This window comes from Schistocerca nitens, chromosome 3 (genome assembly GCF_023898315.1).
Source record: "Schistocerca nitens isolate TAMUIC-IGC-003100 chromosome 3, iqSchNite1.1, whole genome shotgun sequence".
Lineage (NCBI taxonomy): Eukaryota > Metazoa > Arthropoda > Insecta > Orthoptera > Acrididae > Schistocerca > Schistocerca nitens.
The window spans coordinates 262,298,048-262,317,490 of NC_064616.1; the positions used below are offsets into that span (position 1 = coordinate 262,298,048).

Genomic DNA, 19,443 nt, shown 5'->3' on the forward strand with positions numbered 1-19,443 from the left:
CTCTGTATGGCAACACTGGAGGATCCTCACCAAATGAAGTTGTTGCATCCGCTACATTATGATGATATCCCCTCCCATTGGAGCTTCACAAGTGCCATGTGGGTCTTCAGTTCCAATGACCAAGAAGCCCCCATCATCAATTTATGCCTCAGTACTATACTAGGGCTTCATACAGATGTGGACGATGTCTCTGCACTTTAATCTTCTGGATGAAAGGTCATAATCCTCAATTTTGTATAAGACATCTGACAAGTGACAGAGAATACGATAAAGTCTGAAGTAGTACTTTAGTAAGTTTTATGAAATTGTAGCTCCTGTATATTGCATCACACTTTTTCACAACACAAGCAGTGCAATTTCATATTTATTGGCTGATACTGGACCTGAAAATTACAAATACACTGTCTCATTTGTACAGGAATAACATTAATGGAATGTAAGAGTACAGGTATGACATACAGATGAAGGCATATGGAGGTCTGGTTCTGGCCATGATTCATGCTCAGAAAACTAATGCAGTTAACACAACTGCTTACGTAAAGGAGGACATCTGAGTTCAAGTCCCAGTCCACCGACAAATTTTCATTGTTGTCATTCTGTTATACAGCTGTTGGTGGTTCATATTTGCAGCTGTAAATACATTTCATATCTCAGTAATTTTTAGGATAGTCCGACTTTCCACACAGGCACAAAAATCCATACCAAGTGCTCCAGGCTGTATCTCACTGCCTGCTGCTTGGTATGTAGCTTGCTTGCTCTTTCTTCTGGGTGTCCAGGATCCGAGTGCAAGTCAATTGTCTTGCTCCTTTGGTCCTTGTCATAAAGTGTCTCATGTATCCATCCAGAGTATTATCTGGTTGAAATACGAACAGTTTGTCCAGTGTCATTTTGGCCTCACAACCGTGCAGCAGAAAGAATAACGTGAAGCTTGTAGCATCTTGGTTCGTTATATTATAAGCAAATGTCATGATAGGCAGTATTGTATTCCAACCTTTGTGTTGGACATGACCATACATAGGTAGCATATCTTCCATCATCTTATTAACCATTAACTGGAATTGCAGTGCCACTTTTGGGACCCCAGGGAAGTATGAAGTTGTATTAAATTCTGTATTTGTTGATCAGGTAGTTCAGTACCTTCATATGGTGGAGAAACATGTCACCTACTCAGGTGACTGATGTCTGTTAGCAAGACAAACATTGTAAACAATGAATTTAGACACCCCAGGAATCTACAATGCAGTTAGTGTAATATTTTCACTTCAGCGAATATGTCCACAAATCCAAAAAAGTTAACACTACAGATCCTAACTTTAAGGAATGTGCACTAAGATGGATTGAGAAATGTGGCGCTGACTATTCAGGTCAAGATGTTGATCCTGTGAACAATGTTACCATCAAAAATGCTATTCCAAGTGATCACTAAACAGCAATTAAACTTTCTGGCGATGAACCTGATGATGATGATGTTGATGAGATGCAGGTTACTGAAAGTGAAGCTGAAAATTGCATGTTCACTGCACTGCAGATCTAGAAGACTCCTAAATATTATCTCTTTTTTTATGTGCATGTTTGGACTGTTGTCAATATTTTACAATTTTCCTATAGCAGTAAATGTATGCTCTTTTATTATAGTTTAGACCTTACCGAATGTGTATTGAATAAAAAAGCTTTTATTTGGTAGTTTTCTTCCTTGGAGAAAAGATAAAACAGAGAGACTATGTTTATTTTTGTAATCTCTTTAGTTTCAGATTTTTTCACTTTAGTTTGTTTCTAAATTGGTTGTAAATAAAAAAGTTTGTTTCCTTACATGTCATTGATTAAGTATACAAAGCAAAACAACCACCAAGAAAATTATTACCAGAGATGATAAACTTTTTTTGTTTCAGAGTTCTCAGGATTCCGCAACACATTTAGTGTTAAAATTTCCAACCACATCAGTTAAAGGTTAAAGTCTTCTGTGATGCCATTCATCTGTGGTTGGTAGTCTGTTGTTATCATGCAGTTGACATCACAGTGCGAAATTACTCATGATATGAGTCTCCATTGAGAAGGTTTTCCACAATCAATCATCACACAAGGTGCTATGTGCTTTAGAATGATGTCTCCTACAAGGAACTTCCCAATTTCCAGAGCTTCGGCAGTCACCACAACTTTGGTGACAACATACTGGTTGAGGTACTCAGTGCAGACTATTATTCATCATTTCTCATGTATCAACTTCAGGAACTCCCAAAGAGAATGATTCCAATTCGGTGGAAGGATTTTGCTGCAGGTTGAATTGGTACCAGATGCCCTGAAGCCGATTGTGGCATCTGCTTCTGTCAGTGGCCTGTGTGGTGTCTTGTGGATTGGTAGAGACCTTGTAAACAATATCTGTCTCTGATTCTGTCTAGAGTCTTCATGAATCTCAGGTGACCATATGTTGGATAAGTGTGGAAATATTTCAGGATAGTTGGGCATGGATGAGCTGGAATGATGAGCAATTATTTCTCCCCTTTACATCATAGTTCCTCTGATACCATCTTCTGGTAATTAGCTGGAACTGCCCTCTGGTTGGTTCCTCCTCCTCCTCCTCCTCCTCCTCCTCCATGGCTTCTGTGGTTTTTCAGCAGTGCTGGATCTTCCTTCTGTTCAGCAGCAATGTTGGTGAATGCAGTGGTGACTGACATTGCATCCACGTTGCTTTGTTTCACCAAAGGATTCCATGAAAGTCAGTCAGTGTCTTTGTGTTTGCATCCACTTTCATGTCTCACTGTGATGTTGAACTCCTTAAACCTCAGTGCCCATCTCACTAGTCAATGCAACAGATCCTTCGGGCTAGTCAGCCAGTATAGAGAATGATGGTCCATCTCAACAGTAAATAGTTTGACAAATAAATACAGACAGAAATTGTTGATGATCCAAACAACTGCAAGGCACTCTTTCTTAGTCATAGGGCAGTATAGATGTCAGACTTGGAGAGTACTCTGGAAGTGTAAGATATCAACTGGCCAGTACTTTCTTGAAATTGCACTAAAACTGCACCTATCCCATAACCAATAGCATCAGTGTGAAGTTCAGTGTGAGCATTCTCATCAACAATTGCTAGGGCTGGAGAAGATGTTAGTAGTATTTCTTGCAAGGGATGTGTCTTACTATGGAAGTTCTTTATAAATCACAAGTACTACAAGCACATTCTAAGATGTTCTTATTTTCTCAGGATCAGGATGGACTCCATCATCATTCACTAGGTGCCTCAAGATTTTTTATTTTTTATTTGAGCTGTGGAGAGACATGTTTTTTTTTTTATTTTATTGAGGCAGTGGCCTGCAATCTGAACACACTTCAGCGTAGTTGTCAGGTGGCTGAACTGTTCTTCATATGTCTGTGAAGAAATGAGTGTCAGCCAGATACCAAAGACACAATGTCTAATTACGTGATCAAAGCAGGTTGTCCATCATGCACCTGAACATGGCTGAAGTATTACATAGTCCAAATGCCGTAACTTTGAAATCACAGATACCATCAGGAGTTATGAAGGCAGTTATTTCCCAGTCTGTCTCATCATTTATTTGCCAGTAGCATGTGTTCAAGTCCATTATTGAGAAATATGTTGCTCCTTTCATGCAGACTAGGATGTCATAATGTGATAAACATCTTTCTTTGTGATTTTGTTCAGTCATCTGTAGTCCATGCAAATGCCACGTGCCATACTACTCTTCAGAAGGACCACAGGAAAGGAGCAACGACTCCCTGAAGGTTCAGTTATATCATCTTGCAGCATCTTCCCTACTTCCTCCTGGGTTATTCCTCATTCTACCACTGATACCCTATACAAGCTAAATTGCAAGATGATCCCCAGTGTTGATATTGTGTTTTACCATGAGCCGCTTGGTCTTTCTTTTCTCCACTGTGGACTTGAAAGCATTATAAAATTGGTGCAGAACATCGTCTAATACTTTCTTATGTTCCTCAGTCAGGTCAGATCCTGTTGACAGTTTCATAATAGCCTCCTCCCATGTTATCTGTCATGGTAGCAGAACATGATTCTTCAATGCTGTCAGTAAGCAGCCTTTCCTGGACTGGTTCGGCTGCCCCTAAGAAAATACCTTGCGGGATGAGGTGTGGCTGCTCTTTATTATAATGCTTCAATGTTCTTGAGCATCCACAATCCTTATGATCATCACTGGCAAGTAGATTTCTTTTGTGAACAAGAGTATCTTTTTGCAATCAACAAAAGATTCACAGCATCTCAATTTACAACTGGAACTAGTCTCAGTTATGTTGGGTGAGGTCGAGATGGTCTCCCACATCTGCCATAGGGATCATATTTGGAATTTGGTCATGCCTCTTTCATCTGACTCTGTTCCATTTCATTTCCTCGATGCACAGACACCACTTGATGAATTCCTTGGTTGTTGTGACATCCTTTACCAGACCAGCTTGGTACATGTCTTCTTCAGTACCTTTCATCAAGTCTGAGATATTTTTGGCTTTTGTCATATTTGAATTCACATTGTAAGGCTTATGCTGTTCCCCTAAGATATTGGACCCTGTTCTTCAGTTTTTCTTCCTCTAAGCAAACTTGATGCTGATTGTTACCAAATGGTTTATTCAGTAGAGCTGGAATTTGTCCAGCTATCAAGTTTATCATCATTTTTATCAAACTACTACTGGGCTGTGCCAGCTAAGTAAAAATACACATTTGCCACATACATTATATCATCCCACCTATTGCATTTTAGCCATTTTAGCATGTCCTGGTGAGTATCTCTGAGGAAATTGATGGATACTTGACATGCAGCTGACCAACTGCTGACTTGGAATCCATTGATTTCCTGAATATACAGACCGTAGTTACAATGTACTGCTTGTATTCTGGTTCTCATCCATGTAGGCAATGGGTAATTGGAGCTAAAATGATGCAGATATTTTGAAGTAGCCAATGTCTCCACCAAACATAGTCACTTCATAACCACACTTGAATTCAAATCAGGAAGCATGGTGATGATTGAAGTTAAACACTTAGCCATCGGGTTACCTTTCATTAGGAACGTGGGTGCATTCAGCAATTGTAATATGACTTTCAAATGATAGAGCACAGCAGTCATTCATCCTTTTCTTGCAGGTTTCATGTGGCAAATATAGATTTTGGCTAGTGCCTAGCCATTATCAATGCACTATTTCATAGTGTCAGTGCATGTTCTAGTGCCTCAGTCCCATGTTGTCTGGGCTTCTATCGCAGTGCTTTCAAGTCTACTCCTGTTTTTCCCAATAACATCTGCAAGAAAAGGATGACTGACTGCTGTGCTCTATCATTTGAAAGAAAAACACTTAGCATTGTAAGTGTGTTTATTATGAACACCAATATACAGCAAGAACAGAACTAAATCTGCGGACAGAGAGTGCTATTACTTATGGAGACATTGACTACTTCAGCATATACAGCCATTACAAACCTTAAGAACCTTCCAGAAGTGGTAAATACGAAATAACAAATAACTGCTGGTGGTAAGGTTTGAACTGTCAACCCATAGCACGCCAACTGATGCTAACTGCTACACAACACTGCATGCACCACAGCTTGTGACGATTTGGCTGTTGTCTGGGACATATTTGATAACCCAGTTGAGGAATGTTTCATATCTTACAGTGTTGGCAACTTCAGTAGCTACTCCACAAATACTACTTCCTTTCAAACTACTTGAAAGATAGGCCGAGTCTCACACCTTCTAAATAAGCTTCATATGAAGGGTGTAAAATATGTCTGATCGGATGATAGTTGGCCTTTTTGTGGCTAAAACATTGTTAATGCTGTACCCCTTGCCTTGCTACCTTTGATCCAAAGAAAAGCTTAATACTAGGTACTGATGCATCACAGTATGGGACTGGCACTGTACTGTCCCACAGAAATCCAGACAGGCATTTCCTTCTAAGACCCTCTCACCCACTTAAAGAATTATTCCAAGATGGTGAAGGAGTTTCAGGCCATTGTGTATTGTATTAAAAAGTTTCATGTTTCTCTGGATGGCTCCAGATTTTGTGTAGTCATGGATCGTAAACTGATGGTATTGTTCTTTAATCCTAAGGCCAGACCCCCTGACAAGACAACTCACAGAGTATAGTGTTCGACATTATTTTCCAGAAGTTAATTTTATGATATCCATTTTGGCCCACCACACAGCATGCTTATGGTGATACGTTGTCCATGTTGTCTGTAGGTCCAAATAAGGTGCTTGATAGGGAAGAAACAGTTTGGTCTGCAATTGACAATGCTTTAGAAACAACACTACAAGAATTTCCCATCACTGTCAGAGAAGTAGTAGTAGCCACAAGTCATGATCCAGCACTGCAAAGCATTGTTGTAACATTCAAACAGTATGGCCTGTGCACCTTTGTAAGGACACCTATGCTAATTTTTGACCTTATTTTAGTACGAAAGTGTGGCTTGCTCTCCGTCAGGGAGTGTTGTTACTTACAAAGGGGGATGAGTGTCGCTTTGTAGTTCCACCTCAATCAACACATCCTCCAGTTGCTGCTTTCTCCTCACTGGGGAATGTTTTTCATGGAAGCATTAGCTTGATGGAATGTATATTGGCATGCGATAAGCACCCATATTGAACGTGAAGTTTTACCGTGGCCTCAACCAGCTCAGCCATGGGATAGGGTACACATGGATTTTGCCAGTCCCTTTCTTGGGGAAATGTGGTTGATAATGGTGGATGCCCTGTCCAGTTTCCTCTGTATAACACAAATGACCACCACAATGGTGAGATCCACCATCAGGGTGCTCATGACCATATTTGCAATAGAGGGGCAGCAGCCATGCTGGCCTCTGATAATGGCCCCCAGTTTATGGCATTGGGATTTCAGACATTCTGTCTTGGCCACGGTATCCAGCACCTGACCTCCGCTCCCTTCCACCAGCATCCCACTTGAAGGCAGAGCATACGGTCAACACATTTAAGACTCAAATGAGGAAGTTAGTGCACTCTTTGCCAGTGGATAAGGCTCTTTTGTACTTCTTAGTGATGTACCATACCACTCAGATAAATGAGTGTAGTCTAGGGGAGCTCGTGTGTAGGCAATGGCCCTGTACATTGTTGGATCTCTAGTACCCTACTCCTTGATTCCAGCAGTCATGTTTTATGCCCCGTTTCTGAAAGGGTGTGTCTGTTTGGGCCAGCACATGTGTGTGTTGACCAGGATGGGCAGAAGAGGTGATAGTCCAGCATGAGTTTCGGCAACTTTTTGATGTCGCACTCAGAGACAGTAAGTGTGCAAAACACAAGAACCAATTACAACCACAACATGAGGATAGCCTGCTGCTGCCTAATTAGTCAATTCCGGGGTCTACAACCTGTATGGACAACACCAGTGTTCCCTCTCAGCGTATAAGACAAAGGGACTCACTACCTCCGGCACCATGACTATTGCTTAAGGTCACGGCAGTGTTCACCTTTTACAGTGTGGGAAGAGCAACCAATGCGGGTTGAGCTGCTCTCTCGGAGACTAGCACAGCAGCCCACTGAACACAGCGAAGAAGAGGTGTCCCATTTCACGCTGCTCTTGGCCCCAGCAGCCACATTTGTCAATACTGGTGTCCTGATGGAACTGGTGGCTGGGCTTTTGGCATATCTCCCTCCTCTTCCTAAATGTTTCAGACATAGATGTGGGCACTATCGCCCTAATGAACCCATTAAAGGGGGGAGGGATTTGATATCTGCACCTGCCAATAACACCATGTCAATAAAGAATGTGGAACCAACAATGCTGGCAGCCAGTGAATTGGTCATGGCAACCACAAACAGGACACACCTATGCTGTGTGGGGTGGGAAAAGCCCTTGGTGACTGAGGTGAGAAGTTAAGGTGGCTACAGATTCAATTCACTTTGGTGTCAGCTAATTTAGAAGACAGATGTGCTACTGTCTCTCTCTCGGTTTGCTCCTTTGACATATTATGTGAGCAGTTTATGTGTCTGGCTTGTGTATGGTTTTGATAGGTTTAGTTCTTCCCATGTAATAACACTCACTCTTGACAACTTGGTCTGGCCTAGGCAAAGTGTGGTGTATTCCATCATTTTGTGAGTTTTATTCCTTTAAATCCTTACATTGGAAATGAGATGTAAAACTAAGCACCGTACTCTGTTTGAGAGCACTGGTATTCAAATCTTCATTCAGCCATTTTGTGTTAGAGTTTCTTCAGTTTTTCCAAATCACACAAAGTGAATTGCAGCAGGAGTGATTCATCTACATAACCATGGGCGATTTTGTACTCCATTTTTTTTACCAAGTATATGCACTAAATATCATAAAGCCCTCTTCCCTAACCTTTCCCCAAGCACTGGTTACTCTCAGTTGCCCGTCTCTAATGACCTCGTTGTCGACGGGACGTTACACACTAACCACCACCACCACCACTCTCAGTTGAGCTATGTAAGTAGGTTATGTCCTTCCCAATGCTATCTATGTTCTCAAAACCCTCCTAGTTCCAGTCTCTGATAGTCCATCTCCTGTGCCCTACCTCTACCCTCTTTTGAATTACCCGTGTCTCCTTTTCTTCCCAACCAATTTGCCCCCTCTGCCTTTATCCCTCACTGACTTCATACTTTCCTCTAAATCTTCCATCTATTTGTAATTTCAGTTCAAGCATCATATGTCAGTGTACTTTGTGTGCCCCTTCTCTAACTCTGGGTCATCTTCCCTACTCCTGCATGTCATTTTCTTTGCTCCACCTCTTTGTCCGTGTATTCCATTTTCTACTTGTCTCTTCTTCTGTCTCCCTTTTGTGCACTCTCTCCATCTGCTCCAGCCAAGACTGATGATCTTCCCAAATGAAGCAGTTGACACAGTGAATCTCTTCATGCATGTTCCATGGAAAAATAAACATTTGGCAGCAGATTTATAATATTCACCACCATTCCATGTGCATGTCCACTGCTCAATACTGTCCCTTTACAGCAAGTGCTTATTTTTTATATTAATTCACCAGGTTCTGTAGGACCCTACGAGCCGCAGCTACTTGGTCATGGAATGATTCAGTATATAGTTTATGGAATGCTCAGAAAATTTATAAACAAGAAATTAAAGAATTAGTAACATAAGAAAAAACAGTGTATGGAGAAATAACACATTACAGTGACAAGTTCTTAAAATCTGCAAGGAACTCCTGTGCAGAATAGGAGTATGCCACAAGGAAACCTCTCAACTTGTATTTGTATACTTGGGGTTTATCACCCTTGTTTTCAGTTCTGCTGGAAACCTACTGAAAAATTAAACCTACTGAGTATTGCACCCTGTGTACAGTGCTTAAGGAAGTGTTTCTGGTCAGGTGACAGCCTCTGTTTGAAAATCTGCAGGGGAGTAAAACATTTGCATATTATAAGCTAACTTACTTAGCTTTTTCTGTGAGATTTTGTAATTTAATTATTAAATTTCTTGGCTTCACATATTTAAGGTGCTTAATCTAGTGTTTTAGTAACTATGTAATGTACATTTTCACTGCCTGCAGCACCACTGTCATTTGTTTGGTTTGAACAGGCAGTGACCAGCGTAGAAACCTCAAGTCAGTCATCAGCCTCCATTCAGGAACCAATAGAAGAGTAGGTCAATCATTTGTGTCTGCCATCATGAAGTCAACAAGTGTCACTGACAGGATCAAGTTTCTTCTAGTACCTTGCATCCGTATTCTTATCAAGTGTCATTGTTCATATCCTTGTCTAAAAACCAACAATGCTCATTTTCCTCCTCTTTTTATTTATCTGTTGTTTTCAGTTGAATTTTAGTAGTAGAATGGATAGGGAGTGTGCATGCTGTGTGTGAACACAGGAGAAGCTCTTCAGTTGAAGACACTGTTGGCTGCAAGTACCCATCTACAAGTTTACCTTTGACCGTAGTGACAGTGGAGAAACTGACGTGTCACATGAGACACCTTAGATGTTGCTTGTTATGCCCACAGGTTTTCCTGACAAGGCTCCTTCCAACGTGCATGGTGCCAACAAAAATATTCTCCCTACAGAGCTCGAAATTGAGACAGATTGTAAAGTTATCTGGATACGAGTAACCGGCGTTTATGTCAACTCAGGTTAATCATAGGTTGGTTTTACCAGCCACTCATTCCTTTGCTACAAATGTAGAATTATTCAAAAAAATCCTTGTGAAATAATTACAAATGAAGTGGAAATATTTTACACCTTGAAGCTACAAACAGACCCGACCTTTCCAACAGTGTCAGTACTGAGACGGATTAGTGATCATGATGTCATCATAGTGACAGTGGTTGCCAAAGTTAATAAACCATCAATAAGGTTAGCAGACAAGCAGTTGTCAGCCTCCTAAGTATGAGAAATGAATGGATATTATGAAGGATGTAGAGGTATTGTGGGCAAAGTTTAAACTGACCGTAGATCACATGCATCAGAAGTATGTTCTTAGTAAGTGGCTCTCTGGCAGAAATCACTCGCCACAGTTTAATAGCAAAATTAGTAAAATTCTGAGGAAACAGAGATTATTGCATTCTTGGGTAAAAAAAAGGAGTGTGAATATGTCAATTCGCCAAAGCTGCTAGAAATTTAAACATCTATAAAATGATTGGTACACAGGGTATACAACTACTTCCCCTGTCACATCTTAGCAAAAGATTTTACTGAGAACCCAAAAGACTTCTGGTCCTACATAACATTTCTTAGTGGACTGAAGGCTTCCATCCAGTCACTCATCACCCAGTCTGGTGTTGGCAATAGAAGACAGCAAAAAGATAGGTGAAGTTTCAAATTTCATATATGAAAGATCATTGACCAAGGATGATCATACAGACACACTGCCATTTGACTGTCACACAGACTTCTGTCTAGAGGACATAGAAGTGGGCATCTTTGGCATTAAGAAGCAACTGAAAGAGTTGAAAAGATATAAGTTATCACATCCAGACAGAATCCTAATTTGGTTTAGGCCCCTTATTTAGTGTGCATTTATTGTGAACATTTCACCCACCATAAAGTCCCAAGGAACTGGAAAAGGTGCTGGCAAAATTACAGACCAATATACTTAATGTCAGGTTGCTGCAGAATTCTTGAGTATATTCTAAGTTCAAATATAATAAATTTCTTTGGGACAGAAATGCTTCTGTCTACAAATCTGCAAAGGTTTAAAAGGCATCTTGTGTGTAACTCAAGTTGCCCTTTTGTCACAGGATATTCTGTGAACCATGGATGAAGGGCAACAGGCAGAATCCATAGTCCTAGATTTGTGGGAAGCACTTGATGCACTGCCCCATTGCAGACTCGTAATGAAGGTCCATGCATACAAAATAGGTCTCCAGATATGTGAGCAGTTTGAGGACTTCTTAAGTAATCGAAACAAGTACGCTATCCTCAAAAGCAAGTGTTCATCTGAGACAAGGGTGTTGTTGGAGTGCTCCAGTGAAGTATGATAGGACTAATGTTATTTTCTATATACATAGTGGTCTGATGTATGGGGGAGGGGGGGCGGGGAGCAGTTGTTTGCTGATGATACTGTGGTGTACAGGAAGGTGTCAAAGCTGAGAGACTGAAGGATGATACAAGATGACTTTGACAAAATTTCTAGTTGGTGTTATGAATGGCATCTTGCTCTGAATGTAGAAAGATTTAAGTTAAACTCAGATGAGCTGCAAAAAACAATCCTGTAATATTTGAATACAGTATTACTGTGTGTGCTGTTTGACAGTCACATTGAGTTAGGGGAGATGAATAGTTGAATTCAGTTTATTGGGATATGTAGCTCGATCCCCACCAGATCAGGTTAAAGGGAGACATTGAATCAATTCAAAGGCCTGCTGCTGGATTTGTTTCTGGTAGGTTCGATCAACACTTAAGTGTTATGGAGATGCTCTGTGAACTCATACAGGAATCCATGGAGGGAAGATGATGTCCTTTCCAGGAAACACTATTGAGAAAATTTAAAGAACAAGCATGTGCAGCAAATTCTGAACAATTCTACTGCTGCCAGTGTAGGTTGTGCATAAAGCAAGGAATTACTAGTAGTGGTACTAGGTACTGAATGGTGGCTTGCAGAGTACTCACGTTCATGTAAATGACTATTGTTTTCATGTCTAGCATTCACTGATTGAATGTTGCGGTTTGCTCTTAATGAGTCAATATTATGAACACAGATCCTATGATGGAATATACGAGGGCTATCCACAAAGTACATTACGTTTTGGAATTAAAAATAAATAAAGTATTGGAATTTTTTTTATTATATACAGATGAAAGCCACACTTAAATACTACTTTTCTACATAGTTGCCATTTAAATTAAGGCACTTATCATAGCGATGGATGAGCTTGGAAATTCCTCCGTCGTAAAATTTGGCCGCCTGCGCCTTCAACCACGTGGTTACCTCTTCTTGAAGCTGTGCGTCATCATCAAAACGCTGCATAGCCAACCACTTCTTCATTGCTGGGAATAAGTGGAAGTCACTCTGTGCCAGGTCGGGACTGTACGGCGGATGAGGAAACAACTCCCACTTAAAAGATTCGAGAACTTCACGAGTGGCATTTGCCGTGTGGGCCCGGCCGTTGTCGAGAATCAGCAAGATCTTTGAGCCCAACTTTCCCCTGCGCTTGTTTTGTATTGCTCTTCTGAGGTTGTGCAGAGTTTGGCAATACCTTTGAGAGTTTATTGTAGTGCCTCTTTCCAGGAAATCCACAAAAATCACACCTTTTCTGTCCCAAAAGACAGTCGCCATCACCTTCCTTGCCGACATTGTCTGCATGCATTTCTTGGGTTTTTGGGGGGAATTTGTGTGCCCCCACTGCATTGACTGCAATTTTGTCTCGCAGTTCACATGCTTAACCCATGTTTCGTCACCAGTAACGATGCAATCGAGTAATGAGTCGCCATCTTTCTCGTAAGCTGATTCACGACAACGCCCGGGCCCACACGGCAAATGCCACTCGTGAAGTTCTCGAATCTTTTAAGTGGGAGTTGTTTCCTCATCCACCGTACAGTCCCGACCTGGCACCGAGCGACTTCCACTTATTCCCAGCAATGAAGAAGTGGTTGGCTATGCAGCGTTTTGATGACGACGCACAGCTTCAAGAAGAGATAACCACGTGGTTGAAGGCGCAGGCAGCCAAATTTTACGACGAAGGAATTTCCAAGCTCGTCCATAGCTACGGTTAGTGCCTTAATTTAAATGGCAACTATGTAGAAAAGTAGTATTTAAGTGTGGCTTTCATCTGTATATAATAAAAAAAATTCCAATACATCCTGTATATGTGTGGATGGATATGTGTGTGTGTGCGAGTGTATACCCGTCCTTTTTTCCCCCTAAGGTAAGTCTTTCCGCTCCCGGGATTGGAATGACTCCTTACCCTCTCCCCTAAAACCCACATCCTTTCGTCTTTCCCTCTCCTTCCCTCTTTCCTGATGAGGCAACAGTTTGTTGCGAAAGCTTGAATTTTGTGTGTGTGTTTGTGTTTGTTTGTGTGTCTATCGACCTGCCAGCGCTTTCGTTCGGTAAGTCACATCATCTTTGTTTTTAGATATATTTTTCCAATACTTTATTTATTTTTAATTCCAAAACGTAATGTACTTAGTGGATAGCCCTCTTATATATTTTGTCATTACATTATTTTCCATATCTATAGTTATTCTTCTGTGTGTCTGCATCTCTTTTTCTCCCAGTTACATTACTGTTTGCTCTGCTTGCTTTCCTTACAAGTTTCGCCACATCTTCGTATCACTCCTTATGTAAAGAGATACACCTCTCTCAGCTTCACTTTCCATGTCTTCATTATTTTACCAAGCATCTGCTCAGAAATTGTGGCTGTTGTCTTACTAGATGCTCTTCACATATTTTAAGTGACAGTGGTTTATAAACTTCTCACCAACCTGAAAGAAAAACTCTAAAATTTCAAAATCTGCTGGTTTTTTAATTAGCTTTCTCACATCATTGTCGGGCTAATCAAAATTCTTGAGTGTAGTGAGCCTGATATTTTATAAAAGGTTAAATTTTTTTTAGTTACCCTATTCATTGCTTGAATTTCAGTTACACTGTATAGCAAATATATTCAATGTTTGGTGCCTCCTAAATACATGTATTGCCTCGGTTAGAACATGTTCGCATTTTTTGCTAACATAAATGGATACACCCAACTTACTATATTGACATGTTGTGGCTCCAAACGCCATTTCATTTTAAATTTATAGGTGTTAAAACTTTTTCCCAAGTACATACATGCAGTGAATATAATGTTACAATTCTTCTGTAGTCAATTATCCTTTCCTCCCACAGTCCCAAAATACGTACTTCCTTCATTGTTTGCATTGGTCTCTTGTATTTGATTTTTTTTCTCTCCATGTATTAATATACTTTTATAGTTGTTCGCATTTCTCTGAAAATGATTCTTTTGTTTCTTCTTTATGTTTGTAATACTTTCTTCCCTAACCCATACTCACAGTTGTTCTGTACTTCAGTCCCTCTCTTCTGGTGATTGCAGCTCTTTTGTTTGTAGCTTAACTCCTCTCCTACATTAAATTACTTAAATAAACATTTCTTGAGTCTAGCTAGTTTGCCAGTCCTTCTCAGTTTGAGTACTGCTTCTCCCTTGCAGTTTCTCACTGATAGAGTGAGAGAGGTGATGTAGTGGTCAGCTCACTTGACTTGCGTCAGTGAGGAATGCAGTTTCAGATCCACATCTCTCCTCTAGGTTTATATTATCCAGTGTTTCTATAAATTAATTAAGGTGACAGCTATGGTGGTTCCTCTGAAAAGGAAATGACTAATTGTCTATATGAAGATGGTATCTGTTCTTTCAGACAAGTCCAAGAGTACAAATACATTTGGTGATCTTGCAGCTCTCAAAGAATGAAATTACAATGAAATCCAGACCTTTACCTGCTTACAGGCGTTGATAAATATCAACGGGGACAGTTGAAAATTTGTGCCCTAACCGGGACTCGAACCCGGGATCTCCTGCTCACATGGCAGACGCTCTATCCATCTGAGCCACCGAGGACATTGAGGATAGTGTGACTGCAGGGACTTCTCTCTGGCACACTCCCCATGATATAGATAAGGCTTACCGGCCAATGATCTTTTTCAGTGCGGATGCACTCACATTGCCCGAACTCTTATGGGAATCAGTAGATTGACTGCTGCGAGTAATGAGTATAGTGGCCAGGGCCACTACACATGTAGTGTGTGGACAGTAAGTTGGAAGTGTGGGTCTCACGGGGAACATGCCAGAGGTAAGCCTCTGCAGTCACACTATCCTCTGTGTCCTCGATGTCTCAATCGGATAGAGCATCTGCCATGTAAGCAGGAGGTCCCGGGCTCGAGTCCCAGTCGGGGCACATGTTTTCAACTGTCCCCATTGATATTTATCAACACCTGTAAGCAGCTAAAGGTCTGGATTTCATTGTAATTTCATGACTAATTTTTTTCCACGTTTTATCCTTTCTGAGCTTATGCTTCATCTCAAATGACTTCATCAACAGGATATTAAACCCCAGTTTTCCTTAATTTTCTTCTAGATAATCTCTCTGTTTAGACATAACCTACCTCATTGTACTTTGGAGAAACTTCTACTGTTTTCTTTTTTTTATTGTGTAGTAACAGAATAAAACTTCCTTTGGTAGCTTATATAATACATACATACTTGAAATTTCTCTGGTTCCCAATGTTACAGTCAAGATAAATCTTCATATGCATTTATGGTTGGAATTTAACTAGCGAAATAGATATAAATATATTTCAGAACTTTTTTGACATCCAGATTCAAATACTGTGTTATTCCTTCCACTACCTTTAAGTTTCATAAGAGATACTTAATTGTGCATGCATGAATACCATGAGCTTAGTAGCACCTTGAATTAAAAGGGCTAAATTCATTTTTTTTTTTCCAGGAGATTTATGAAATTGAATACCGGGAGACAAATTACACTCCCAGGCGGTATCATGACAGTGGCAGTGAAGAAAGTGTGAGTATGCAATTGAAGCCCCATATAAAAAGAATTCAAACATGATTTTGTATATTTTAAATCGACTACAGGTGAGAATTCATTTTCCATTTGCAGCAGTGGCAGATAAATGTATGTTAATCTTCTAAATTTGCTGATCCCACTCAGAAAAGTTCTCTTAAGCTTTAAATATACTGCATCTTTATCCTGCCCATTTCCTATTGCTCTTCTTCCAAGTGAACTCATTTGTCATTATATTATCTGACCCCTCTTCTTATCATCTGTTCTTCCTTTCTTTGCCTTTTATATTTGATGTTGTGGCGTAACAAGCTAGTCACGCCACACTGAGGAGGAAGCCGAAAGGCACGCGTACACACACACCGACTGGCGTCAAGTCTGGAACAGGATACGTTATGACTGCTATAAAGAAAATACGTAGCTTTGGAATATACTTAACTTTTAATGCTTCCTTTGGTACATCTCTCTTGACTATACAAATGAGACTCGTAATATACATGCACTGTTACAATTGGCGCCTTGCTAAGTCGTAGCCATTAACTTAGCTGAAGGCTATTCTAACTGTCTCTCGGCAAATGAGAGCAAAGGCTTCGTCAGTATAGTCGCTAGCAATGTCGTCGTACAACTGGGGCGAGTTCTCGTACATCTCTCGAGACCTGCCGTGTGGTGGCGCTCGGTCTGCGATCACACAGTGGCGACACGCGGGTCTGACATGTACTAATGGACCGCGGCCGATTTAAGCTACCACCTAGCAAGTGTGGTGTCTGGCGGTGACACCACATTTGATATGAGTGAGATTCAAATCCCATTCAGGTCATTCTGATTTAGCTTTTGTGTGGTTTCCCCAAATCATGTAAAACAAATACTGGGCTGGTTCCTTTAACAAGGCCTTATGCCTCCCCCATCTTTCTCAGATCCCAGTTTGTATCTCCCTTTCATGATCTCCGCGTTGAAGGAACACTAGTCTTAACTTTCATACTGTTGTTCTGTCCCTTTTCTCACTATAGGGATATGGTATTTAGTACAGTGCTTTACATAGGTACCTCTCTTTCATGTATTTCAACTTGAACCAATGTGCAGACTGATGGAAGACGGTCTACATTACACCTGTGATTGATGATAGGCTGTACAGAAGTAGCACCTTCTTTAATCGTGTAATTGTAGACCCCATTAGAGAGCTGACTTGGCAAGCATATCAGAAGATAGAGAGCTACATTTTACATAAACTGTACCCAAGCGGGCAAGTATTTTGCATCAGTTATTAACCCTCGCATCTGACAATGTGAGCACTATATTTCTGGTTCTATGATTTTTATCCAGTGGTTGAAATCTTTGTGTCTTGGTCCTTGGGATTTCCATTTGAACTTTTACGTTGTCTCTTTTCCCTTGGGTTCATCTTAAAGAATCCTTGATGTTAATTAGTGAAAAACTGGACATGAAAATATAGCTTTGCCATCATTTGCTGACATCAACGTATTTTGTATTCAGCGACAAATATTTCGAACAAACTGACGAGGGGTTGTGGGAGGCCTTTATATCCCACAGTCACAAATTTATTTATTGAAGATTGTGAAAGCAAAGTGCTGAAGATGTTGTTTTCAAAACCTGCCAGTCTTTGGTTATTTGTTGAAGATTTTGAAAGCAAAGTGCTGAAGATATCGTTTTTAAAACCTGCCAGTCTTTGGTGGTACATCTATGGTGTGATCACACAGAACAGGTGCTCTGAACCAATTCCTGGATCATTTTAGCTGCCTTCATCCTAGCATTAAGTTCACAATGTAGATGGTAAGCGATGGAAAGCTTGTGTGTCTAGACATATTGGTCAACAGAAAGGATAATGGAACTCTGGGACCCAGTGTTTATTGAAAACAGGCACACGTGGATTGATATCTATATGCAATGATATATCATCCACTCTGTCAGTGCATGGGGATCCTGCAGATGTTTGCAGAAAGGGCTTATGCTGTATGTTATCCAGAAGGCTTGACACAAGAGCTGGAGCACCTGTTCATGCAGAATAGCTACACAGACAAACTGATCCATCATGGCTTCAAATTTGGACCTCCACTAAAACCAGTCAAAGATGCATGTAGAACAGTGACTTTCCTACCGTATGGTGGTGGCATATCTTCAAAGATTGGATGGATTTTAAAGAGATATAATAGGGTCAGTTCATGTGAAATCAGCCAATGGTCTGGTTCTTGACATTTCAGATTCTGTTAATTTTTTGTGCACAGATGGCATAGATGTTGGCATGAAAAATTCAAAATCAAAATTTTTGTGGACCTTTCATTTTTGAGTTATTAATTTCTAAAATTTACAAAAATTTGCGATTTTTATGTTTTGAAACCTTAAAATCAGCTTCTCAAAAACTATTTGACTTAAAGACCTAAAATTTGCACCATTTTATTCAGTTTCTCATAAGCTTTAAAAATCTGTACTAATTGACAATATTCATAACAATGCTGAATTTTCCCAGATTTTTTGATTTTGAAAATTTCAAAATTGGATTTTTTTGTTTTAAAAAATGTTACTTGTACATTATTTGTTAATCTGTATGCTAAATTTCATGTCAATGTTCCAGTGGGAACATATTAAAATAATTTTAGTTTACTGGTAAGTGCAGCACCTTGTGCGTGGTCTTCAGTGCTTCGGACATGTTACTAAAGTGTAATATGTCAAAAACCAAATAAGGCTGTCAAATCATTATTTCTTATTTAGTGACAATCAATTTATTACATGATTAGAATTGTACGTGTAAATTTAAATTCACATTTGGCTTTCCCATGTTAACCGTGAAAATATTTCAACAGACACCATAACAACACATGCTCAGAAAATACTATGAATAGTTTACTTAATTATTCCTTCATTTTACAGATACATTTATATTATCAGTATTTTTAACGAAACAATGTCATATCAGCGCACACTACGCTGCAGAGTGATAATCTCATTCTGGAATGTTGTATCTGTTATTTAGAAATGTGTTATCTGAGTGTCTTGCAAAGAGAAATTTTTTACTCACCTTGAAGAGGAAGGATGTTACGGTGATCCACTAACAATCTTATTAGAGCCTAAAATTATGTATTCCACTTTTCTTTCAAATGATATAGCCTACTTCTTCCAAGTAGTAATGATAAAGAAGCTTTTCACAACTCTTCTATAAACTGATGAGTTAAAACAATACGACAACCTAATTAATAGCTTGTTTGTCCATCTTTGGAATGAAATCCATCACTGACTCTGCATATCAGGGATCCAACAGTTTGTTGGTTAGTTTGTGGAGATATGTGGCATTGGATTTCTGTGCACAGGTCATCTAATTCGCATAAATAATGGGCCGTTGATTTGCGTACCTAGTGATGGTGCCCGATACAGAACCAGATTATGATGATGATAACACAAACACCCAGTTCCTGGGTAGAAAAAATCCCAACCTGGCCAGGAATTGAACCAGATGAGTTCCATAGGATTTACATCAGGTGAATTTGGT

The 19,443-nt window shown here is 40.0% G+C and overlaps 1 protein-coding gene across 1 annotated transcript in view; it reads left to right on the forward strand.

Annotated features, from left to right (window-relative positions):
* The window catches only part of LOC126249570 (uncharacterized), a 312,366-nt gene that overhangs the window by 250,396 nt on the left and 42,527 nt on the right, over window positions 1-19,443 (forward strand). The window contains exon 9 of the mRNA XM_049951235.1: window positions 15,876-15,950. Coding sequence (XP_049807192.1) covers window positions 15,876-15,950 — 75 coding nt within the window. The remainder of the gene's footprint in view (window positions 1-15,875; window positions 15,951-19,443) is intronic.